The sequence below is a fragment of the Lagopus muta genome, chromosome 17 (assembly GCF_023343835.1).
Source record: "Lagopus muta isolate bLagMut1 chromosome 17, bLagMut1 primary, whole genome shotgun sequence".
In the NCBI taxonomy this organism is placed as follows: domain Eukaryota; kingdom Metazoa; phylum Chordata; class Aves; order Galliformes; family Phasianidae; genus Lagopus; species Lagopus muta.
In genome coordinates, this window is record NC_064449.1 from 12,195,634 (window position 1) to 12,221,808 (window position 26,175).

At 44.2% G+C, this 26,175-nt stretch overlaps 2 protein-coding genes across 14 annotated transcripts in view; both read right to left on the reverse strand.

Annotated features, from left to right (window-relative positions):
• The window catches only part of PPM1F (protein phosphatase, Mg2+/Mn2+ dependent 1F), a 51,919-nt gene extending 34,967 nt beyond the window's left edge, over nucleotides 1–16,952 (reverse strand). For 4 of the 6 annotated variants that reach the window (XR_007380400.1, XR_007380399.1, XM_048964495.1 and 1 more), the window contains exon 1: nucleotides 1,129–1,399. Coding sequence is in view for 4 of the 6 variants with exons in the window: in XM_048964495.1 (XP_048820452.1) it covers nucleotides 1,129–1,304 (176 nt within the window). In the remaining 2 variants the exon portion in view is untranslated. Of the gene's footprint in view, nucleotides 1–1,128; nucleotides 1,400–16,673 lie in introns of those variants that run through there. The other 2 variants (XM_048964496.1, XM_048964494.1) reach the window with 1 other exon arrangement.
• The window catches only part of TOP3B (DNA topoisomerase III beta), a 35,389-nt gene continuing 11,341 nt past the window's right edge, over nucleotides 2,128–26,175 (reverse strand). For 2 of the 8 annotated variants that reach the window (XM_048964488.1, XM_048964491.1), the window contains exons 4-14: nucleotides 25,196–25,309; nucleotides 24,196–24,286; nucleotides 23,730–23,884; nucleotides 23,420–23,525; nucleotides 22,359–22,505; nucleotides 21,433–21,606; nucleotides 20,535–20,663; nucleotides 20,139–20,288; nucleotides 19,639–19,739; nucleotides 19,192–19,393; nucleotides 17,689–18,198 (exon numbers count right to left, since the gene is read on the reverse strand). In XM_048964488.1, the coding sequence (XP_048820445.1) occupies nucleotides 17,717–18,198; nucleotides 19,192–19,393; nucleotides 19,639–19,739; nucleotides 20,139–20,288; nucleotides 20,535–20,663; nucleotides 21,433–21,606; nucleotides 22,359–22,505; nucleotides 23,420–23,525; nucleotides 23,730–23,884; nucleotides 24,196–24,286; nucleotides 25,196–25,309 (1,851 nt within the window). In that variant the 3' untranslated portion in view covers nucleotides 17,689–17,716. Of the gene's footprint in view, nucleotides 2,674–3,646; nucleotides 3,849–4,093; nucleotides 4,195–4,593; nucleotides 4,744–4,989; nucleotides 5,119–5,887; nucleotides 6,062–6,813; nucleotides 6,961–7,874; nucleotides 7,981–8,184; nucleotides 8,340–8,650; nucleotides 8,742–9,650; nucleotides 9,765–10,874; nucleotides 11,032–11,461; nucleotides 11,659–17,686; nucleotides 18,219–19,191; nucleotides 19,394–19,638; nucleotides 19,740–20,138; nucleotides 20,289–20,534; nucleotides 20,664–21,432; nucleotides 21,607–22,358; nucleotides 22,506–23,419; nucleotides 23,526–23,729; nucleotides 23,885–24,195; nucleotides 24,287–25,195; nucleotides 25,310–26,175 lie in introns of those variants that run through there. The other 6 variants (XM_048964485.1, XM_048964492.1, XM_048964489.1 and 3 more) reach the window with 6 other exon arrangements.

The following is a 26,175-nucleotide window of genomic DNA, read 5'->3' on the forward strand; positions in this document are numbered from 1 at the left end:
AGTGTGCAGCCTTAGGGATACAGGTGTGGTAGGACAGTCCAGCCAAGACCAGCAATGCACTCTACAGTCTTCCAACTGCTGCAGGGCCTGGAGCCATCGTGCTGCATGGGAAAGGTAGTCTTCTTCTCTGGCCCGACTGAAAATTCGAGCCTTCAGCTCAGTCAGTAACTGCGATGTTATGATCAGAGTTGCCTAAGAACGCTACCCTTTGGTATTTCTGTTTTCCAAGTCCCTTTTGTGAGAAGGAGCATAAGTAAGTCAATCTTTACATTTTTATTCTGTTTTGCTTTCTTTAGCCACCTCCCCCTTTGCTTACACTTTCCCTGCCAGCTTCAGGAGCCCCACTAAGCAGGCTGCCTGCTCGGCGCTGCAGGGCAGGTATGCGAGCAATGCAGCTCTGACAGGGCAGGCTGCGCCCGTAAACACAACAGCGACAGGTGAGGTGAAAGTATCGCAAGAGCTGCGCTCTCCCTGTTCTCGCTTTTTAACGCAGGTGAGTAACTCAGAAACACCACTGCAACCGTCGCTGCGGTTTGAAGAACGCAGCCTGCATCTCTGCAGCCCCGTTCTGCTCGCGCCGGAGCGAGGCGCGGCGGGCAGGCGGCTCCGCGGGGCGCTGAGGGCCGGCAGCCCCGCACGGCTCGGCGCACCGAGTGCCGGCCCTGCTTCGTGTGGAGCGATTCGGTCACGGCACAGCCGAGGAACACCGACCGTTCTCCTCCCAAACAAATGAAAACGTTCAAACAGAAAGTTCGGTTTTGACGCGTTTGTCGCCCTCGGGTTTAAGCGGGCCACTCAGCGGAGCGGCACCAGGGCGCACAGCGGCCACGGCGAACCGCCCGCCGCCTCCGGCCGCGACAGGGACAGGGCGCCCAGCACTCACAGCCAGCGCGGCCGAACCGAGGCACAGAGAACGGAGCCGGCCTCCCGCCCCCTCCCCTCCCGGCCCCGCCGAGCCGGACGCGCCGCCCCTCCAGGGCCGGGAACCGCACCGCGAGGCCTCGCCCGGCCGAGTCCCGGAGCCGCAGCGCCCCGCGGGGTCCGGCCGAGGCCCGGAGGCGGCTGCGCTCCCTCAGGGCCTTTGAGGAGATGCCCCGCCCGCCCCGCCCCGCCCCGCCCGGCGCTCACCTGCCGCCCAGGAGGTTCCCCGCCAACTCGGCCAGCGCGCCCGGCGCCTCGGCCTCGCTCAGGGCGCCGCTCCACGCCGAGCTCCACGGCAGCGGCTCCCCCGGGCCCAGAGCGGACGGGAAGTCCCTGAGGAAGGAGCCGAGGGGAGCCCCGGCAGCCTCCGCTTCCAGCGCCATGGCGGCGCCGCGCTGACGGCCGCGAGCGCCGAGGGGCTGCGGGGAGGGGAGGGGAAGGGAGGGGAGTGGACGGCGGGGCCCGGACGGCGCCTTTAAGCGGGGCGGGGCGGGGCCGGGCGGCACGTGGCCGGACGGGGCGGGCGCTCCTCCCGCGGGGCGGACGGGAGCCCGGCCGGCGGCTCCGCCGCGCGCGTAACGGCGCGTCCACCCAAAGGAGGGACCTTCAGCACGCACAACCTGCAGCAGCTTTTCACTTCAGACGCAGCCGTAGGGTTCCTCTCCCTCGTAGAACAGGCTTCTGGCGGTACCCGGTTAGAACGGAACGTTTCCAGCAAGGAACGAAGCAGAAGCACCGGCTGCGGTTCGGTGCGCTGACAGCTGCCCTCGCTCTCCCCTCCTCACTCCGCTGGCGGCGCTGCTCGCCGTCCCCCCACCCCCTATCGCCAAAGCCAGCTCACAGCGCCCGCCTCCCGCTTATTCACTCACCGCAGAGCTCTGAAAAGAAAGAATAAGCGGTCAATGCTTTTAAACTTTGTAGTTAAAAGTTGAATGCAGTTAATAGTAGATACGCAGCTGTAGTTAAAGGGCAAGGTCACACCTGAGCATCACCAGCCCCAGACAGACACGAGTCCTAGCAGATGTCTTTTTCTTCCTTCTACATAACCATCAAATCTAAAATCCGTATTTTGATTCTCTCTACATCCACCCGGCACCAACTTCCCGCAGAGAACTGCTACTCTTCTTTTTCCGCTTAAAACCAGAAACACAACACATACCAATACAGTACTCGCCTTAGCACAGGAAACAATGACAGCAACAGAAACAAATTTTTTATAAGAAGTTTATTTATTTTGCATTGTGTGACCATTATACAAAGTAAGCAGCCAGAGCTGCCATTTTGTCCTTGGGTTTCTTTGGGTTGGGTCTTCCCCCAGGCCTCCGCCCTTTTCCCCTTCCTCGACCTTGCCTTTTCCCTTGTCCGCCACGGTGCATGGGGTGCCTCATGGCTGCGTGTTTCAGCTCCACCAGGTCTTGAAACACAGGGTCACAGAATACACAGCCTGAATGCTGGGTCTCATCACCAGGTAGAGGAGATTTGGCTTTGTTGAAATCTACGTCCACAAGAGCGGCATCACACAACTCACAGGTCTCTGGTGACACTCGGACTTTGTGGGCATTCTCAAAGAAATGCACAATCACATTGCATTTGTTGCAGGCCATCTTCCACTTGGGACCTGATGTTGAGTCTAGCACCAGAACTCCATTCTCACATTCAACACACTGCCCAATTCCAAGCATGCTAAGAGAATGCTGGCATGTGGGGTGGGTGCATTCATTACAGCCCATTCCTGGTGGAAGAAGAGTGAAACTATACCACTGTGGAATCCTCTATATTATCGCTGCTCAGTTTGCAGAAAGTGAGACACAGAATTGAAAGACAGCTTAGTACGCTACCGATTTTCTAAACCACTGCACAACAGAACTCCAAAAGGAGACCTGTCTTTTCACTTCCTCAGAATAACCCCTTGCTCCCAATCGTACAATGACTCCTAGACAATGCCACTGTACAGCACATAGTTTGGATATGAGGTGTTGAAAAAACATTTTCAATTAAATGTATGACTCCTAATTGCTCTTTACAGTTACACTGTATGCTAATAGCATAAGACATTTTTAATCAGAAGACAGTAATAAAAAAAAAAAACATCACAAAGCTCCTGCCACTCATTCAAAGCCTCCAAGCAATAACTTAAATAGCTTTTGATCTCACAGTTACTATACTAACTGCTATGCTATTGTTGCCCCTTCTTATATCCTTCAATAATTTCTAACGTACCATCTATATCCCTGTATCAAAATACAGTTCTCCCCCTCTATCCTTAATCTATAGTCTCATCCATATAATAAACGTTAGAAAGGTCACCTACTGTGCAATGTAGATCAGTTAATATCGTATTTTCTTCATAAAATCTGTTGTGGTTTATTCAACATTCTGAGTAAGAGTTTTCCTAAAAACTGTAAGACATGGCTGCATGACCAACTCTAAAGTGTTTCTCCAGATGCTCCACATCAGCCCTTTTAGAAAAAGATGGATTCAAAAAATGGCTAATCTTCTAACATCTGAATTCATGCCCAAAATGCTGCTATTTCGACAAAAGCAGCTTTCACTAAACTCCAGGAACACTGAAGTAAGAACAGTAGTTGAAAGCACACCAGCCTCTCTCTTCTGTCTTGTAGCAAAAGAAGTAACAGCAGCCTCTCATATTCAAGAAAATACACAGGGAACTTTCACAAAGATAACTAACATTTGAGCTAAACCCTCTGCATTTTATTTATTTTACCTTTTTTCATGTCCCTGAAGGGAGGGTGGTTGTAACAGTATGGACAGAGTGGGTAGCTCTTTCCTCTGGATCCAGATGACCACAACACCAGCTCGAAGTCATCAAGGGGGCAACGCAACTCTTTGTAGAGCTTAATTGTACCGTTCTGTGGAAGACTGTAGGTATCATCACAGTGAGAGCAGTGCAGACGACTTGGTTTGGCCTGGAAAGAGAATGCAACTCTTCAGAACACCTGTATGGCCAGTTCAAAACTTGCAGGAAATCCGGCAGTGACCACTCTGATTTGCACTGCATAGAAAAACTGCATCAGGCTTCACCCTTTCCCCTCCTCCCCATGAAGTGCTTTCTTGACAACGACATTTGAATCCACACTGAACAATGGCAAGGGGGTATCTAATCACTGCTCCCCAGCTAGTGAAATTTAAAATCCAAACAATGTGAACTTACCTGAATATATTTCATAAAACGATGGCATTTGCCACAGCGGGAAAGAGGTTTACCCGTGGCAGCTAAGGGTGAAAATGACACTTCCATCAGCTCATCCATACCTGGAGAAAAAGGAATTCCATCTGTGTTAGAATTCTTCCCCCCAGGAGGAAACTTTGCACAATACTATTTACAGGACCAGCAAAGACGTAGTGGGAATTAAAGTAGTTTACTCACATTACATTTCCTTGTTCAGGATAACTTTTTTTCTTTAATTATTATTTTGCAATAAGCATCCACAAACACAGCAGAGTAAGTATTTCAGCTTGTTTGAAGCTTTTCACCACTACGCAGTCACAAAACCAATTTTAAGTGGAATTTTGGAGACACGATCAAATCTCCTTTGTAAAGCAACAGTCCTGGCACAACTTTCAGTGAGCCTAAAACCCTAAAAGCAACCTCATTTGAAAGTACAACAATTAAGTAGTTGTTGTACATGTGAAATTCCCTACAAGTTTTACCTGCAATAGAATCCACAAAATAGTGAAATTTTCTTTTGAAGATGTCAAGGGTATGCTCCAGGACCTGGTGGTAATTTGCTTTACCCAGAGCTATTAAGTTGAGTTGCTTCTCCACAGCACTGCGGATCGTGGGAAGAACTAATTCTGCATCTACCAGAAAAAACAAAGACAGTAGCAACAGAGAAGCAGCAACAGTAGACCAAGAGCAGAAGTAAGAAACTGCCTATATATAAAATGATATCAAAATAAATTTGTTTTTACAGATTTTAGAATTAGTAATACTTTCCTAGAGGTATCTCTTCAGACAAACATTATTTATACAATGACAAAAGCCCCTGACTTACTGAAGGGGACAAAAGGTAAGAGGATGAATTTGGAGGAGAGCATTCAACTGACCTATTTTGTAATAACCATGAACCAGAACAATTCCAAGGTTTGTAGGCTTTAGTCTCCGACCGCTCTCCACTGTGACATAGTTCCGCTGGCAAATGTTGTTGATGTGAACTGGAATACTTGCATCAGTTCCTGCCACACAAAGGAAGACAAAATAACCCATCAAAGTTTTCACTGAACTACTAGCTTCTGACTTCTCTGGCTTTGTGTCATATTACAGCACTTCTGAGACTGCTTTTTGCTAATACCCAGTTTCCAGTGGACAATATCTCTATCTATTAACATATATGTTCCTTTGCAGTTCTCAGAAGGCTGAAACATGTTTTAACCTTAATCCTTTCATCTCTTCCAAGGAATTAGCGATGAGAAGGAAGCTATTCTCACAATCACTTATTCTGGAAAAATAAAGTGGAAAAAAGATACTGTGTTTGTATGGACTGGACACGTTTATGAAAATGTATTGAAGGAAGCAAGTCAGATTGAAAAAGAAAAATAATACTGTGATAAATTATATAATAAAATACTTAAAGACTATTGGAGCCAGCAAAACTGAGGCAAACTGTACAGACAGAAAACCATTGCTAACAACTGGAGGCACATTCTTCCACGCAATAGCTCTCTATGACACAGAATTGCCAAGGAGAGATTAAGAACAGTTTTTGCTTTGGTCAGAAACTGGGCATAAGGATAAAATGAACGAAATGTGGGGAAAGCAGAATCTACCATCCACTAAGAGATGATACAGGCATTGTGGTTTGATGGGAAAGAGATCATGTCTGGACTTATTCAAATGAATACTGAAAAGTCATTACCAACAGAGAAAGTTCAGAGGGGTGATTCAGACCCTTTGCCCTCTTAGCAGATGTATTACAGGATAAATGTGTGTTAAGCAAGTACCTACCAATGCCATGCTTTTCCATCAGTGTGATGAGTTCTGCTTCTGTCAGGTAGTCAGGAGGACTGGTTTGCATTTCCAGCAATTTTATTTCCCCAACTGGAAAGAGATCTCCTTTCTCACAGCAGGGAAGGCTCTCTTCTAATGGAATGCTGTGCCAAGGCATAATTTCTGTGAACCCTGGAGGTAAACAAAATAATGAGAGCTTATCTTCACAGCTTACAAAAGGCCAAGACTCCCATTTCTGATTTTAACATGGGCTACACAATGCATATCAAAGTTAAGAGGCTGTTTGCCCTCCCTGCAGACAATATTTGAAATACTATATCAAGAAATGGGATCTCCCACTGCATCAAAGCTGTTCTGTGGAAAATTGGGTCCAGCTGATATATGGAGAGGAAAATGAAACTGCAGAAAAAGAAAAAACCAACCAAGGCTTTCCTCAAAGGAAAGCATAGTGCCAAAAGTCTTACCAAATGGATGGGAAGAGCCTCTTAAAAAGAAAATGCAAATACTAAGTTGTATTAATGTAACAGATGACTTGCTGTGAACATTTCACTGAGGGTACTACAGTCTTTTTCCTGAGGCTCAAGGAAAAAAATTAAAAAAAAAAAAAAAAAAAAAAAAATCCTTGTATAATATAAATCACAAAAAGCATTTGCAGTCTGAAAAACAACAACTGGTCTTTACACTAGTAAGTGTAGCACTAAAAACTTTGAGACTACTACATGGGAAGTACATCCTTTTCTAGGGTAACAGAAATGAAAAGACAAAGATTCAGTCCTTGTGATCTTAATAAGCTCCAGGAAAAAAAGTCTTAAATTCAACTTGCTCCAAAACTTCACTTTTATATCTATTTAATGCATGAATTGGTAATTCATGCATTGGTCATTCAAATTGTAGCTAACTACTTATTCCCTGGTTAGTCTTACCTGGTGAAGTTACCACTTTTCCGACGCAGCTAAAACGTTCAGGGCCAATACTGAAAGAAATGTTGGTCTGTAGGTACTTGCAGTCAGCACTCACAGTGGCAATGAAATGCCTAGTTATGTACTCATACAGTCGCCATCCATCTCCACCTGGGGATAAACAATATCTTACTCCCACAAATAAGTCTTGCAGCACCATATAAAACCTGCACTAGAAGATATCAGATTTCCACAGAAACCACAGGGAAAACTGGTACCTAAGAGAAAAAAAGATTCAGAAGTCCATCCAACTTCCCCTTTAAAATTGCCTACCCATAAAATCACGTTAGAATCCTCTGTTACACTGTTTTTTGTTTTTTTTTTGTTTGTTTGTTTTTTTTTTAAATGTTATCAACCAGATTGCCTGACAAACTAGCATAGCACAGACAGGAGCTACATGCAGGTTTCCTTAATCACAATATATAGCTAGGAAATCAAATAGTGGAGGTTACACTGTTATAAACAGAAAACTAAGCTGCTAAGTATCAGTCTTGTGCTTTGCAGATTTCATCCTACTGTGTACAAAGAAGTTTTACATAGCCATTCAGTAAGCTACATGGTTACTCAGTTTACTTCTCTATCAGAGCTGATTTCACTGATGGCTGAAAATCAGGATTTACTAGTTTTCTACATCAACCTTAGTTATTCCTAATAAACACATCACACTCACTATAATTCCTTATAATTTTTAAATCTCTCTTTAACAGGTCACAGCATAGAGTCAAATCTTACATTTTAACATAACGAACACAAAACACAGAGGAAAAAAAATTAAATTCAGCTTAAGTCTGAATTTCAAGCAGAAATATTTAATAAAGTTTCAGCACTTTGAAGCCATTACAGGGCAAATCTCTCTGAGAGTTCTGATCTTCGCTGTTATTAGAAACTTAAGGTAAAGTCTGCTCTTCTGTCCAGTTCTTCCAATTCAGATTTTACATTAAAACCTAGAGTCTTTTAACATAGCTCCCAAACCCTCAGGAGCAGATTTCCTCAGAGCGTTCTAGCACTATTCAATTTGTCTATACCTAATTCTGCTTCTGTTGCAGCTTTCATTGGAGTGATGGGAGGATGGTCCCCTGCATCATGGCCTTTCCTTGGACGATTGATGCCTTCTGATAGCAAAGCTTTTACCTGGGTGAAGGAAAAGAGAGAAAACAGGCTGAAGTGGGTAGCAGGTCTCCACTATCAGGTTAAAAGTTTTTTTGAGATCAAACCCGTAACTACAATATCTGTACGTAAAAGCAATTACAGATCAAAATGTACAGGTGAGATGTGTTACAACACGGACTAGAGAACCATCTGTAGAACAGCAGAGGTGCTGCTTTACGTACTCACCATTTCTGCCCAGTAAGGATTATTAGCTTGTTGTCTCAAGCATCCCTTCAAGTCAAAGTTTTCTGGATAATGGGTAGTTTCTGTTCGAGGGTAGCTGATATAACCCTGTGTATACAGACGCTCTGCTATCTGCATGGCGTGCTGCGGACCCATTCCTGGGATGGCACAGGAGAGGAGAAAATCATACAGCAATCTGTAGATGGTTTGGTTGCCGAGTCTTAAAGCATACCTTATCAAAACATTTCCATCAGTTATAAATTACTGCTTGTCCTTTCTGTAAGGCTTTTGCCACCTTGATCTGACCCAGCATTTCTGACATGCTTTCTAAACATGTTTCCCAGAAGTGATACACTGTAGGGAGAGGAGACTCATCAAAACCCCATTTTATATGGGCTTGATTTTTTCAGCTGAGAATCCAAAGTATTTTGCTCTAAATCAGTGTGAAAATCTAAACTTTTACACGTACCTAAAGCAGCACTGGCCACTCGTAGCATTTCTACCGTGTTCAGAGCCAGTGGTCTCTGCTTCACCTTCTCTTTTTTACTCACAGATTCTACCTAGAAAATAGCATTTTTCCAGTAAAAGTTTTGAAGCTTGGTAATTGATAAATGCATAATTTCCATTATGATTAAAACCACGTGGTATAACTACATTACCTGCTTTTGTCATATCTGTTTTGATTTTTTTTCCTTAGAACAGTAACCATCAAATCTGGTGGAAATCTGACTAGAAACAGCTTTACCAAATGCTGAAGGTACAGCCCAAGGGTCCCTTCACACCATGGACTAGATCAGACCTACCACTGGATATGCAGAAAAGTAGCTTATTGCTATCTTCACTTCCCATTTAGCTCAGCAGCACATTTGTCAGTGCTGCAAGGGTGTAGTGCTCAATCCAAGTAGTAGCCCCTAAAGATAGGGATCTAGATTTTTGAAGACTTCACACAGCCTCTGAATGTTGATAGCTGTAAACATTTAAATCCCAACACACTGACAAACAAGTATTGAACAGAACAGAATTACAAGTTAGTTGGCTATAAAGACTGCACCATACACAATTAAAAATTTAACTGCAGGAGTGCTGTTACATAAGTAAGCAAATTCTGATCTGTACAGTGTCCTTTGGGAAATAAGAGGTCTGCTCAGAGTTCTGAACTGTGTTTCTCAGCAAGTTCAGCAATGAAGACTGCTAATTCCTGTCATGAATGATGACCATTTCCAAAGTCCAGAATGGGCTTCTGTTGAGACGACCATACCAGTGCGACTCAAACGACACAAACTACAATCACGAACCTTTTTGCTTATTGTTTATACAAAGTTGAATTGAATTTTAAAAAATACAATCATATTTCATAACTTTCTTCACCAAAAGAACACAAAAACAAAACAATATACAGTAGATGAAATATTAAGTAGCACCTCCTTTATGTGAAATATGCTCTAGCAACACCTAGTAAATACTCCTACCTTTGCTTCTCTTGCCGTCTTTGTTACGTTCAGGAACATCTGAGCAATCTCACGATCAAATACCCGCACTCTATCCCAATCCAAAGTGAGAGAACTTTCTTTCTCAGGGTTCACCTGGTTGATCGAAAAACAAACAACAACAACAACTAAATTCCCACCAACAATATTATTAAAAGTGCAGAATGCACTTTTCCAACAATAATCCAGAAAGTAAACCCTAGTAACAGATGTTCTACAAGAGCTCCAAGCACGCAGCTGTACTCACATTCCAGTGGCTTTTGAGAAACAGAGTAATTTGAGTTCAGGAGAATGACTGGAATTACTCTTGCAGTTAACTGAAATTCTATCTTTATTTTTAATACTTGGAATAACAAAGGCAAAAAGGGCAGAAATTCAACGTTTATCATTTTGACTTGCAAAATTAATTCTTTGCATTAAAAAAAAAAAGTGTACTTAGGCCCCATTCCAAGTCCCACCTACAAAAATAAATATGAACTAATCAGTGTGTGTGCATGCAACTCCCTGAAAACGTCACCAAATACTTCCTAGCACGACACAAATAAATGAGATGTATCAAAAAACAGATGAGAGTAGACACTGGATTTCACCTTTTTTTTTCTTTTTAAATTTTAAAATCTAAAAATGGCAACTTCTTACCATCTATCTTCTATTTATTTACACAATCCATGTCATCACAAACAGTAAAACCATGTTGGTTTGCTCTCCAAGCTTGGACAGCAGCAAGGCTATAAAACTGCCATAAGCAGCCAAAGCATTCAGAGGACTCAGCATCAACACAATGAACATTTTATTTACTTTAGAACTCCAATACTCAGCAATGCCAATGCTTGCTGGCAGACAAATTTATTCTTGGATTCAAATTAACACCACAGTTGGTCCAAGGACCCCAGGGAACAATAGCAAGCCATTTCAAGTAGTCTTTCTGGCTGAGTCTAAGCTTAGATGGTTAGCACTGAGGAATTCTTACAGGCAGCATACAATTACCACTTGAACACAGAACTGACATCATCAAATCTGCTCTGGAGAGAGTGGTGACACACACACACATGTAAACTGAAAGAAAATAACAAGTAAATTGGAGGCATTGTGAATCCTTGTCAGCAGCTACAAATTTATGAATGGACACAATGAAAATATCAAGCGCATTTCTTTGTACATAAGAAGGAAAACATGTTTTAATCAAACAAGTAACACAAAGCTTACTTTAGCCTGCAGCACCCAGTAAGTCTCAGGCTTGAATGACTGGATTTTGTCGTGCCTTTCAACGCAGAATCCAAGTGTTGGTGTTTGACATGGCCCGAAGGAGATGAGGGAGCTGTCTAAATTTCCATATTTCCCCTGAAAATACTTGGTCTGAAATCTTAAGGGGAAGATAATATATAGCAATAAATACATCAATATCCTCATTCCCATGCAAAGAAGCAACTTTCAGGAACTTTTCCAGATATGTATGAATAATTTGCTAAGTCACTCAGGTATATACATATATTAAAAATAAACCTATTTTCAGAAACATCAAGTCTTAAAGCTAAAGAAGTTAGAATTACTTTGCTTCCTAGAATTCTGCTTACTCCCAAGGAAGTGTGAGAAGACTAAATAAGATACCTATTATCTGCTGACATTATTTTCTCTAACCTAGGTAAAGCTGTAACACATTTTTTCACTTTACAGCACAGAACTGTTTGCTTTGGTACTCAGTAGAATTAGCCACTACAGCTCTAAGGCGTATTTTGCTGACAGAACAGTACTCCTGAACCTTTCATAAAACTACATCCCATCTATGCTCTCACCTTGTAAATGCACAGCCAATTCTGAGATCCAGCTCCTGGCGGGCATCCACTGAAAGAGCTTCATTGCGATTGGGTTCTCCCAAATGATTCATGGCATTGCAGATGTCTGTGTCAGTAATAGAACTGAATTTAGCTCTATAAACTGTCCTTTCAGTGCTGGGAGGTTTGTTCATAACAGGAAGAACAGCATCGAGAACCTAATGAGGATCAAAAGCAGATTTTATAAGTAACTGAAAGCTCAGGGCTTAAGTCAGTTTTTCCTCTCAGGAACAAAAAACAAACCAAAACCTCCCCACAAAACACCTGCTGATGAGTAACTGTTTTCCTCATTCAGTAAGATATCACGTCAGCACATAAACTGATAAGAACAGTATTTGTCTGTACACTAAAAAGCATATTAAGAATTACAAAAAAAGGAAAGGTCTGTGTATAACCAAGATGTTATAATTGCAATATACTCAAAAGAGTAAGGCAAAGCTGCATAACCAAGATATTATAATTGCAATATAATCAAAAGAGTGAGGCAAAGCAAACAAGGATTACAAAAGAGAATAAGTAGAAGAGCTTACCCTTGGGTTGAGCTCACTAGAAGATATCAAAGAGGAGGATCTCCAGAAGAGATCCTTCCCCTCTGGTAGCCAGCTCTTAAATAGGTCCAGGAGGGGTGGAGCCTGGCTCCACCCCTTCCGGCAGCACAGGTGAATTGCCTTCACCTGTGCTCCTCTGGCTGACTCATGGCTCACCTCAGGTGATCAATCAGAGGTTCAGGCCGTGACTCAGCAGTTCCCATACACTCCACCCCTTCACGGCGTGAACCAATGATCAGGTTAACAAAAGGGTAAGCTTTCCCTAATACAGAGATCCGGTATATCGCGACGCTTATACAATTTTATCGCGACGTATGTTGGTACAGTTCAAGACAAGTGATGATTAGTGGATGTCCATATTCTTCTATGGGCCAGTGCTCGATGATGTGCCTGGAGGTATGAAGTCCTGAGGTGCAAGTCCATTCTATGTTCCATCAGTCCCATGCAGACCATCACCGGGTGTTGTACGTGATCTGACAGCAACACTGGAACGCTTGATGGCATTTTGTTCCTTCCGGTGGTCCTGAAGGCTCACAGACTCACGGGGAGTAATACAGATGTTTTACAGGTACCAGGAGGGGAAGGTCTGCTCTCCAGGGCAAGATACAGGCCGTATTTCTGTCTTGGGTCAACACTTCCGCTTGTACTGGGGCACATCCTGGCCGCCTGTACCACACCTTTTTGCCGGATATCTGCGGCTGCATAACGATATCAGGCACCAAAGGAGGTGTCCTGATCTGCCACAGGGACATGATGGGGGTCCCTTTAGCAATAAAGATCGGAGTGTTGACCATAATATCAGTAGGCCATGTACCTATTACTGGAGGGACTACTGAGCCTCCCACCTCCAATAGTCTCCCCCAAGGTGCAAGTAGGCCACACCACTTGGGTCCTACCTGCACCTTCCAGGGCCATTTTATTTTATGGATACCTGGCTCTAAGTTTTCAGGGGCAGGGAGCAGAAGATTATTTTCATTACCAATTTGGGGTCTTGCCTGATGATCAGTGCCCGTAATTTGGATCCTAAGCGGGGTGGCCCATGTCGTCTGCAACATTCTCAGGGCACTGGGTCTGCCATCTCGAGGTCTTTCATTCAGGTCCCGCAGGGTTTCATACAGTCTTTTTGTCCACCCCTGCAAGGACTGGGAGTCTGTCTTCAGGGCAGCCTTAAGAATACCATTATAACGTTCAATGAGGCCTGCCCCTGTTGGATTATATGGCAGGTGGAATCGCCATTCGATGTTATTTTCTTCTGCCCAGCGCTGTATCGTTGCACCAGTAAAATGAGTCCCTTGGTCGCTCTCGATGACTTGAGGTGTCCCGTAGGCAGACATCAGTTTAGTGAGTGCCTTGATGGTATATGCCTGGTTTGCTTTCGGTACTGGATAGGCCTGCAGTAGCCCACTTGCAGTGTCGACACAGGTCAGGGCATATCTTGCCCCTTCGGAACGAGGAAGGGGCCCGATGTAATCGACCTGCCATCGCTGGAGAGGATTGTGTCCCCTAGCAAGATGGGCTGTTGTTTCGGGCAACGATCTCGGTCTCATCTTGGAGCAAGCGTCGCAATCCTGGCATGCCTGGACGATATCAGATAGTTGTATGGGCAGTCCCCATGCTTTAGCAGCTGCCCACATTGTCTTTTGTCCAGCATGCCGTAGCTTCTGATGTAACCAGCGGGCGATGTTCTCAGATGGTGAATTCTCAATCCATCGAACTCGGGCCAATGTGTCGGCTTCATCGTTTCCCGGTGACTGTAGGGGCTGATGACCAGAAACATGGTAGACACGTACAGTCCTGTGTTTGACCGTATTCCATATATCTAACCACATGTCTTTGCCCCAGATCGGTCGGGCGTGGATAGTCCATTCCTGGGTGGCCCACTGTGCAATCCAGAGAGTGAGCCCCCGGTACACAGCCCAACTATCTGTGCAGATGTTCAGGATACCATCACCGGGTTCCTTGGTTATAACCATCCACACGGCTCGCAGTTCTGCCCATTGGCTGCTCTGGCCATCCCCCTCATCGAACCAGATTGTCTCGGTGGAAGGATGGTATGCTATTGCTCTCCACTTGCTCGGGTTGCCCTTGCTGGACCCATCTGTGTACCAGGCATCTTCAGGGATAGGATATTTTCCCTCGTGAACGGGACTCTTCTCTGGTGGAGCGACCAGTATTTCTTTTGGTGCATCACTGTGATATGTAACTGGGCCTAGGATCTTCTGAAGTTCTTCTTTCAAGGGGGATGAAGACAGACTGCTCCTTTGGCTGAGATAGGCGACCCATCGTGCCACTGTTTGTGCTTGGGCCACCCCTGTCTTAGGAAGGTGGGTCAGATCCTTCACCCACCCCTGAATTGGCAGAGTGGTCTTAACTATAACTGCAGCTGTCTGAGTTATTGGCTCTACTGCCTGTAATGCCGAATAGGCAGCCAATAACTGTTTTTCAATCATACTGTATCTTTCTTCTGCTCCGTGCCAAACCTGAGACCAGAAACCAATGGGGGTCCGAACAGAACTCTGGCGCTGCCACAGGCCCCAACCGAAGCCGTCTTGAGTAACATGAACGTCCAACTCGGCTGGGAGGGTAGGATCGAATATACCCAATGCCTGAGCTTGTTTAACTGCCAGTTTTGCTTGTTGGAAAGCATCCTGTTCGGTTTTCCCCCAGTCCCATAGCTGCCCCTTTTTCGTGAGTCTGTATAGTGGCCTTAGCAGCTGCGCTAGGTGAGGTATAAAGGAACGCCAATAACCCAATATACCTAGAAACTCTTGCAGCTGCTTTGATGTTGTAGGGACTGGGAATGCCTGAACCTTATCTATAACAGCACTGGGTAGCACTTTGGTCTTTCCTGACCAGACAGAGAACAGGATGCTGAGGCAGCTAAGAGACGAAACACGGCAAATGCTTCAGGAAGGGCCACAGCGGAAAGCTGCAGCTCACAGCTGTTATTGCAGTGAAGTCTGCTCAAACAGGAAGCCTGCTGGAAACCCACATTGTTCTTTCGCTGTGTCATGGGATGGTCTTCAGCTTCCACCAAGGCAAAGGAAACATTTCTGTATTCCTGCTAAGATTACATCTCGTGTTCTGTTTCAGTACAGGACAGTAAAATTTTAGGTTAATTTCTAAATGTTTGGAAATAATTAAATTCTCATTTACATCAATCCATTTTCACAGGTTGTGGTAAGGCATGCTCTTAGCCAGAAGAGTATTAATAAAAATTCTGCAAAACAAGAGGATTGCTTTGCCCAGTTCCTAAGAGTTCTCTGTAAGTATTTAACTCTGTATAAGGCAGGCACTTCCTTGATTTAAATTATCCGAAGTAGAAGTATCTGCAAAGATTCAGTAGATAAGACATTAAACCTGGTCAGGAAGCAAAAGCGTTGCCTGTCTCACAGTGCCAGCTACATGTGCAGAAGATAGTTAGAATAATTCATTTTAGATTAGCAAAGACAAGCAAGAGGGTCAGCTCCAGACACCCGGCTCTTCCATGCAAGCCAAGTGTGCAGCCTTAGGGATACAGGTGTGGTAGGACAGTCCAGCCAAGACCAGCAATGCACTCTACAGTCTTCCAACTGCTGCAGGGCCTGGAGCCATCGTGCTGCATGGGAAAGGTAGTCTTCTTCTCTGGCCCGACTGAAAATTCGAGCCTTCAGCTCAGTCAGTAACTGCGATGTTATGATCAGAGTTGCCTAAGAACGCTACCCTTTGGTATTTCTGTTTTCCAAGTCCCTTTTGTGAGAAGGAGCATAAGTAAGTCAATCTTTACATTTTTATTCTGTTTTGCTTTCTTTAGCCACCTCCCCCTTTGCTTACACTTTCCCTGCCAGCTTCAGGAGCCCCACTAAGCAGGCTGCCTGCTCGGCGCTGCAGGGCAGGTATGCGAGCAATGCAGCTCTGACAGGGCAGGCTGCGCCCGTAAACACAACAGCGACAGGTGAGGTGAAAGTATCGCAAGAGCTGCGCTCTCCCTGTTCTCGCTTTTTAACGCAGGTGAGTAACTCAGAAACACCACTGCAACCGTCGCTGCGGTTTGAAGAACGCAGCCTGCATCTCTGCAGCCCCGTTCTGCTCGCGCCGGAGCGAGGCGCGGCGGGCAGGCGGCTCCGCGGGGCGCTGAGGGCCGGCAGCCCCGCACGGCTCGGCGCACCGAGTGCCGGCCCTGCTTCGTGTGGAGCGATTCGGTCACGGCACAGCCGAGGAACACCGACCGTTCTCCTCCCAAACAAATGAAAACGTTCAAACAGAAAGTTCGGTTTTGACGCGTTTGTCGCCCTCGGGTTTAAGCGGGCCACTCAGCGGAGCGGCACCAGGGCGCACAGCGGCCACGGCGAACCGCCCGCCGCCTCCGGCCGCGACAGGGACAGGGCGCCCAGCACTCACAGCCAGCGCGGCCGAACCGAGGCACAGAGAACGGAGCCGGCCTCCCGCCCCCTCCCCTCCCGGCCCCGCCGAGCCGGACGCGCCGCCCCTCCAGGGCCGGGAACCGCACCGCGAGGCCTCGCCCGGCCGAGTCCCGGAGCCGCAGCGCCCCGCGGGGTCCGGCCGAGGCCCGGAGGCGGCTGCGCTCCCTCAGGGCCTTTGAGGAGATGCCCCGCCCGCCCCGCCCCGCCCCGCCCGGCGCTCACCTGCCGCCCAGGAGGTTCCCCGCCAACTCGGCCAGCGCGCCCGGCGCCTCGGCCTCGCTCAGGGCGCCGCTCCACGCCGAGCTCCACGGCAGCGGCTCCCCCGGGCCCAGAGCGGACGGGAAGTCCCTGAGGAAGGAGCCGAGGGGAGCCCCGGCAGCCTCCGCTTCCAGCGCCATGGCGGCGCCGCGCTGACGGCCGCGAGCGCCGAGGGGCTGCGGGGAGGGGAGGGGAAGGGAGGGGAGTGGACGGCGGGGCCCGGACGGCGCCTTTAAGCGGGGCGGGGCGGGGCCGGGCGGCACGTGGCCGGACGGGGCGGGCGCTCCTCCCGCGGGGCGGACGGGAGCCCGGCCGGCGGCTCCGCCGCGCGCGTAACGGCGCGTCCACCCAAAGGAGGGACCTTCAGCACGCACAACCTGCAGCAGCTTTTCACTTCAGACGCAGCCGTAGGGTTCCTCTCCCTCGTAGAACAGGCTTCTGGCGGTACCCGGTTAGAACGGAACGTTTCCAGCAAGGAACGAAGCAGAAGCACCGGCTGCGGTTCGGTGCGCTGACAGCTGCCCTCGCTCTCCCCTCCTCACTCCGCTGGCGGCGCTGCTCGCCGTCCCCCCACCCCCTATCGCCAAAGCCAGCTCACAGCGCCCGCCTCCCGCTTATTCACTCACCGCAGAGCTCTGAAAAGAAAGAATAAGCGGTCAATGCTTTTAAACTTTGTAGTTAAAAGTTGAATGCAGTTAATAGTAGATACGCAGCTGTAGTTAAAGGGCAAGGTCACACCTGAGCATCACCAGCCCCAGACAGACACGAGTCCTAGCAGATGTCTTTTTCTTCCTTCTACATAACCATCAAATCTAAAATCCGTATTTTGATTCTCTCTACATCCACCCGGCACCAACTTCCCGCAGAGAACTGCTACTCTTCTTTTTCCGCTTAAAACCAGAAACACAACACATACCAATACAGTACTCGCCTTAGCACAGGAAACAATGACAGCAACAGAAACAAATTTTTTATAAGAAGTTTATTTATTTTGCATTGTGTGACCATTATACAAAGTAAGCAGCCAGAGCTGCCATTTTGTCCTTGGGTTTCTTTGGGTTGGGTCTTCCCCCAGGCCTCCGCCCTTTTCCCCTTCCTCGACCTTGCCTTTTCCCTTGTCCGCCACGGTGCATGGGGTGCCTCATGGCTGCGTGTTTCAGCTCCACCAGGTCTTGAAACACAGGGTCACAGAATACACAGCCTGAATGCTGGGTCTCATCACCAGGTAGAGGAGATTTGGCTTTGTTGAAATCTACGTCCACAAGAGCGGCATCACACAACTCACAGGTCTCTGGTGACACTCGGACTTTGTGGGCATTCTCAAAGAAATGCACAATCACATTGCATTTGTTGCAGGCCATCTTCCACTTGGGACCTGATGTTGAGTCTAGCACCAGAACTCCATTCTCACATTCAACACACTGCCCAATTCCAAGCATGCTAAGAGAATGCTGGCATGTGGGGTGGGTGCATTCATTACAGCCCATTCCTGGTGGAAGAAGAGTGAAACTATACCACTGTGGAATCCTCTATATTATCGCTGCTCAGTTTGCAGAAAGTGAGACACAGAATTGAAAGACAGCTTAGTACGCTACCGATTTTCTAAACCACTGCACAACAGAACTCCAAAAGGAGACCTGTCTTTTCACTTCCTCAGAATAACCCCTTGCTCCCAATCGTACAATGACTCCTAGACAATGCCACTGTACAGCACATAGTTTGGATATGAGGTGTTGAAAAAACATTTTCAATTAAATGTATGACTCCTAATTGCTCTTTACAGTTACACTGTATGCTAATAGCATAAGACATTTTTAATCAGAAGACAGTAATAAAAAAAAAAAACATCACAAAGCTCCTGCCACTCATTCAAAGCCTCCAAGCAATAACTTAAATAGCTTTTGATCTCACAGTTACTATACTAACTGCTATGCTATTGTTGCCCCTTCTTATATCCTTCAATAATTTCTAACGTACCATCTATATCCCTGTATCAAAATACAGTTCTCCCCCTCTATCCTTAATCTATAGTCTCATCCATATAATAAACGTTAGAAAGGTCACCTACTGTGCAATGTAGATCAGTTAATATCGTATTTTCTTCATAAAATCTGTTGTGGTTTATTCAACATTCTGAGTAAGAGTTTTCCTAAAAACTGTAAGACATGGCTGCATGACCAACTCTAAAGTGTTTCTCCAGATGCTCCACATCAGCCCTTTTAGAAAAAGATGGATTCAAAAAATGGCTAATCTTCTAACATCTGAATTCATGCCCAAAATGCTGCTATTTCGACAAAAGCAGCTTTCACTAAACTCCAGGAACACTGAAGTAAGAACAGTAGTTGAAAGCACACCAGCCTCTCTCTTCTGTCTTGTAGCAAAAGAAGTAACAGCAGCCTCTCATATTCAAGAAAATACACAGGGAACTTTCACAAAGATAACTAACATTTGAGCTAAACCCTCTGCATTTTATTTATTTTACCTTTTTTCATGTCCCTGAAGGGAGGGTGGTTGTAACAGTATGGACAGAGTGGGTAGCTCTTTCCTCTGGATCCAGATGACCACAACACCAGCTCGAAGTCATCAAGGGGGCAACGCAACTCTTTGTAGAGCTTAATTGTACCGTTCTGTGGAAGACTGTAGGTATCATCACAGTGAGAGCAGTGCAGACGACTTGGTTTGGCCTGGAAAGAGAATGCAACTCTTCAGAACACCTGTATGGCCAGTTCAAAACTTGCAGGAAATCCGGCAGTGACCACTCTGATTTGCACTGCATAGAAAAACTGCATCAGGCTTCACCCTTTCCCCTCCTCCCCATGAAGTGCTTTCTTGACAACGACATTTGAATCCACACTGAACAATGGCAAGGGGGTATCTAATCACTGCTCCCCAGCTAGTGAAATTTAAAATCCAAACAATGTGAACTTACCTGAATATATTTCATAAAACGATGGCATTTGCCACAGCGGGAAAGAGGTTTACCCGTGGCAGCTAAGGGTGAAAATGACACTTCCATCAGCTCATCCATACCTGGAGAAAAAGGAATTCCATCTGTGTTAGAATTCTTCCCCCCAGGAGGAAACTTTGCACAATACTATTTACAGGACCAGCAAAGACGTAGTGGGAATTAAAGTAGTTTACTCACATTACATTTCCTTGTTCAGGATAACTTTTTTTCTTTAATTATTATTTTGCAATAAGCATCCACAAACACAGCAGAGTAAGTATTTCAGCTTGTTTGAAGCTTTTCACCACTACGCAGTCACAAAACCAATTTTAAGTGGAATTTTGGAGACACGATCAAATCTCCTTTGTAAAGCAACAGTCCTGGCACAACTTTCAGTGAGCCTAAAACCCTAAAAGCAACCTCATTTGAAAGTACAACAATTAAGTAGTTGTTGTACATGTGAAATTCCCTACAAGTTTTACCTGCAATAGAATCCACAAAATAGTGAAATTTTCTTTTGAAGATGTCAAGGGTATGCTCCAGGACCTGGTGGTAATTTGCTTTACCCAGAGCTATTAAGTTGAGTTGCTTCTCCACAGCACTGCGGATCGTGGGAAGAACTAATTCTGCATCTACCAGAAAAAACAAAGACAGTAGCAACAGAGAAGCAGCAACAGTAGACCAAGAGCAGAAGTAAGAAACTGCCTATATATAAAATGATATCAAAATAAATTTGTTTTTACAGATTTTAGAATTAGTAATACTTTCCTAGAGGTATCTCTTCAGACAAACATTATTTATACAATGACAAAAGCCCCTGACTTACTGAAGGGGACAAAAGGTAAGAGGATGAATTTGGAGGAGAGCATTCAACTGACCTATTTTGTAATAACCATGAACCAGAACAATTCCAAGGTTTGTAGGCTTTAGTCTCCGACCGCTCTCCACTGTGACATAGTTCCGCTGGCAAATGTTGTTGATGTGAACTGGAATACTTGCATCAGTTCCTGCCACACAAAGGAAGACAAAATAACCCATCAAAGTTTTCACTGAACTACTAGCTTCTGACTTCTCTGGCTTTGTGTCATATTACAGCACTTCTGAGACTGCTTTTTGCTAATACCCAGTTTCCAGTGGACAATATCTCTATCTATTAACATATATGTTCCTTTGCAGTTCTCAGAAGGCTGAAACATGTTTTAACCTTAATCCTTTCATCTCTTCCAAGGAATTAGCGATGAGAAGGAAGCTATTCTCACAATCACTTATTCTGGAAAAATAAAGTGGAAAAAAGATACTGTGTTTGTATGGACTGGACACGTTTATGAAAATGTATTGAAGGAAGCAAGTCAGATTGAAAAAGAAAAATAATACTGTGATAAATTATATAATAAAATACTTAAAGACTATTGGAGCCAGCAAAACTGAGGCAAACTGTACAGACAGAAAACCATTGCTAACAACTGGAGGCACATTCTTCCACGCAATAGCTCTCTATGACACAGAATTGCCAAGGAGAGATTAAGAACAGTTTTTGCTTTGGTCAGAAACTGGGCATAAGGATAAAATGAACGAAATGTGGGGAAAGCAGAATCTACCATCCACTAAGAGATGATACAGGCATTGTGGTTTGATGGGAAAGAGATCATGTCTGGACTTATTCAAATGAATACTGAAAAGTCATTACCAACAGAGAAAGTTCAGAGGGGTGATTCAGACCCTTTGCCCTCTTAGCAGATGTATTACAGGATAAATGTGTGTTAAGCAAGTACCTACCAATGCCATGCTTTTCCATCAGTGTGATGAGTTCTGCTTCTGTCAGGTAGTCAGGAGGACTGGTTTGCATTTCCAGCAATTTTATTTCCCCAACTGGAAAGAGATCTCCTTTCTCACAGCAGGGAAGGCTCTCTTCTAATGGAATGCTGTGCCAAGGCATAATTTCTGTGAACCCTGGAGGTAAACAAAATAATGAGAGCTTATCTTCACAGCTTACAAAAGGCCAAGACTCCCATTTCTGATTTTAACATGGGCTACACAATGCATATCAAAGTTAAGAGGCTGTTTGCCCTCCCTGCAGACAATATTTGAAATACTATATCAAGAAATGGGATCTCCCACTGCATCAAAGCTGTTCTGTGGAAAATTGGGTCCAGCTGATATATGGAGAGGAAAATGAAACTGCAGAAAAAGAAAAAACCAACCAAGGCTTTCCTCAAAGGAAAGCATAGTGCCAAAAGTCTTACCAAATGGATGGGAAGAGCCTCTTAAAAAGAAAATGCAAATACTAAGTTGTATTAATGTAACAGATGACTTGCTGTGAACATTTCACTGAGGGTACTACAGTCTTTTTCCTGAGGCTCAAGGAAAAAAATTAAAAAAAAAAAAAAAAAAAAAAAAATCCTTGTATAATATAAATCACAAAAAGCATTTGCAGTCTGAAAAACAACAACTGGTCTTTACACTAGTAAGTGTAGCACTAAAAACTTTGAGACTACTACATGGGAAGTACATCCTTTTCTAGGGTAACAGAAATGAAAAGACAAAGATTCAGTCCTTGTGATCTTAATAAGCTCCAGGAAAAAAAGTCTTAAATTCAACTTGCTCCAAAACTTCACTTTTATATCTATTTAATGCATGAATTGGTAATTCATGCATTGGTCATTCAAATTGTAGCTAACTACTTATTCCCTGGTTAGTCTTACCTGGTGAAGTTACCACTTTTCCGACGCAGCTAAAACGTTCAGGGCCAATACTGAAAGAAATGTTGGTCTGTAGGTACTTGCAGTCAGCACTCACAGTGGCAATGAAATGCCTAGTTATGTACTCATACAGTCGCCATCCATCTCCACCTGGGGATAAACAATATCTTACTCCCACAAATAAGTCTTGCAGCACCATATAAAACCTGCACTAGAAGATATCAGATTTCCACAGAAACCACAGGGAAAACTGGTACCTAAGAGAAAAAAAGATTCAGAAGTCCATCCAACTTCCCCTTTAAAATTGCCTACCCATAAAATCACGTTAGAATCCTCTGTTACACTGTTTTTTGTTTTTTTTTTGTTTGTTTGTTTTTTTTTTAAATGTTATCAACCAGATTGCCTGACAAACTAGCATAGCACAGACAGGAGCTACATGCAGGTTTCCTTAATCACAATATATAGCTAGGAAATCAAATAGTGGAGGTTACACTGTTATAAACAGAAAACTAAGCTGCTAAGTATCAGTCTTGTGCTTTGCAGATTTCATCCTACTGTGTACAAAGAAGTTTTACATAGCCATTCAGTAAGCTACATGGTTACTCAGTTTACTTCTCTATCAGAGCTGATTTCACTGATGGCTGAAAATCAGGATTTACTAGTTTTCTACATCAACCTTAGTTATTCCTAATAAACACATCACACTCACTATAATTCCTTATAATTTTTAAATCTCTCTTTAACAGGTCACAGCATAGAGTCAAATCTTACATTTTAACATAACGAACACAAAACACAGAGGAAAAAAAATTAAATTCAGCTTAAGTCTGAATTTCAAGCAGAAATATTTAATAAAGTTTCAGCACTTTGAAGCCATTACAGGGCAAATCTCTCTGAGAGTTCTGATCTTCGCTGTTATTAGAAACTTAAGGTAAAGTCTGCTCTTCTGTCCAGTTCTTCCAATTCAGATTTTACATTAAAACCTAGAGTCTTTTAACATAGCTCCCAAACCCTCAGGAGCAGATTTCCTCAGAGCGTTCTAGCACTATTCAATTTGTCTATACCTAATTCTGCTTCTGTTGCAGCTTTCATTGGAGTGATGGGAGGATGGTCCCCTGCATCATGGCCTTTCCTTGGACGATTGATGCCTTCTGATAGCAAAGCTTTTACCTGGGTGAAGGAAAAGAGAGAAAACAGGCTGAAGTGGGTAGCAGGTCTCCACTATCAGGTTAAAAGTTTTTTTGAGATCAAACCCGTAACTACAATATCTGTACGTAAAAGCAATTACAGATCAAAATGTACAGGTGAGATGTGTTACAACACGGACTAGAGAACCATCTGTAGAACAGCAGAGGTGCTGCTTTACGTACTCACCATTTCTGCCCAGTAAGGATTATTAGCTTGTTGTCTCAAGCATCCCTTCAAGTCAAAGTTTTCTGGATAATGGGTAGTTTCTGTTCGAGGGTAGCTGATATAACCCTGTGTATACAGACGCTCTGCTATCTGCATGGCGTGCTGCGGACCCATTCCTGGGATGGCACAGGAGAGGAGAAAATCATACAGCAATCTGTAGATGGTTTGGTTGCCGAGTCTTAAAGCATACCTTATCAAAACATTTCCATCAGTTATAAATTACTGCTTGTCCTTTCTGTAAGGCTTTTGCCACCTTGATCTGACCCAGCATTTCTGACATGCTTTCTAAACATGTTTCCCAGAAGTGATACACTGTAGGGAGAGGAGACTCATCAAAACCCCATTTTATATGGGCTTGATTTTTTCAGCTGAGAATCCAAAGTATTTTGCTCTAAATCAGTGTGAAAATCTAAACTTTTACACGTACCTAAAGCAGCACTGGCCACTCGTAGCATTTCTACCGTGTTCAGAGCCAGTGGTCTCTGCTTCACCTTCTCTTTTTTACTCACAGATTCTACCTAGAAAATAGCATTTTTCCAGTAAAAGTTTTGAAGCTTGGTAATTGATAAATGCATAATTTCCATTATGATTAAAACCACGTGGTATAACTACATTACCTGCTTTTGTCATATCTGTTTTGATTTTTTTTCCTTAGAACAGTAACCATCAAATCTGGTGGAAATCTGACTAGAAACAGCTTTACCAAATGCTGAAGGTACAGCCCAAGGGTCCCTTCACACCATGGACTAGATCAGACCTACCACTGGATATGCAGAAAAGTAGCTTATTGCTATCTTCACTTCCCATTTAGCTCAGCAGCACATTTGTCAGTGCTGCAAGGGTGTAGTGCTCAATCCAAGTAGTAGCCCCTAAAGATAGGGATCTAGATTTTTGAAGACTTCACACAGCCTCTGAATGTTGATAGCTGTAAACATTTAAATCCCAACACACTGACAAACAAGTATTGAACAGAACAGAATTACAAGTTAGTTGGCTATAAAGACTGCACCATACACAATTAAAAATTTAACTGCAGGAGTGCTGTTACATAAGTAAGCAAATTCTGATCTGTACAGTGTCCTTTGGGAAATAAGAGGTCTGCTCAGAGTTCTGAACTGTGTTTCTCAGCAAGTTCAGCAATGAAGACTGCTAATTCCTGTCATGAATGATGACCATTTCCAAAGTCCAGAATGGGCTTCTGTTGAGACGACCATACCAGTGCGACTCAAACGACACAAACTACAATCACGAACCTTTTTGCTTATTGTTTATACAAAGTTGAATTGAATTTTAAAAAATACAATCATATTTCATAACTTTCTTCACCAAAAGAACACAAAAACAAAACAATATACAGTAGATGAAATATTAAGTAGCACCTCCTTTATGTGAAATATGCTCTAGCAACACCTAGTAAATACTCCTACCTTTGCTTCTCTTGCCGTCTTTGTTACGTTCAGGAACATCTGAGCAATCTCACGATCAAATACCCGCACTCTATCCCAATCCAAAGTGAGAGAACTTTCTTTCTCAGGGTTCACCTGGTTGATCGAAAAACAAACAACAACAACAACTAAATTCCCACCAACAATATTATTAAAAGTGCAGAATGCACTTTTCCAACAATAATCCAGAAAGTAAACCCTAGTAACAGATGTTCTACAAGAGCTCCAAGCACGCAGCTGTACTCACATTCCAGTGGCTTTTGAGAAACAGAGTAATTTGAGTTCAGGAGAATGACTGGAATTACTCTTGCAGTTAACTGAAATTCTATCTTTATTTTTAATACTTGGAATAACAAAGGCAAAAAGGGCAGAAATTCAACGTTTATCATTTTGACTTGCAAAATTAATTCTTTGCATTAAAAAAAAAAAGTGTACTTAGGCCCCATTCCAAGTCCCACCTACAAAAATAAATATGAACTAATCAGTGTGTGTGCATGCAACTCCCTGAAAACGTCACCAAATACTTCCTAGCACGACACAAATAAATGAGATGTATCAAAAAACAGATGAGAGTAGACACTGGATTTCACCTTTTTTTTTCTTTTTAAATTTTAAAATCTAAAAATGGCAACTTCTTACCATCTATCTTCTATTTATTTACACAATCCATGTCATCACAAACAGTAAAACCATGTTGGTTTGCTCTCCAAGCTTGGACAGCAGCAAGGCTATAAAACTGCCATAAGCAGCCAAAGCATTCAGAGGACTCAGCATCAACACAATGAACATTTTATTTACTTTAGAACTCCAATACTCAGCAATGCCAATGCTTGCTGGCAGACAAATTTATTCTTGGATTCAAATTAACACCACAGTTGGTCCAAGGACCCCAGGGAACAATAGCAAGCCATTTCAAGTAGTCTTTCTGGCTGAGTCTAAGCTTAGATGGTTAGCACTGAGGA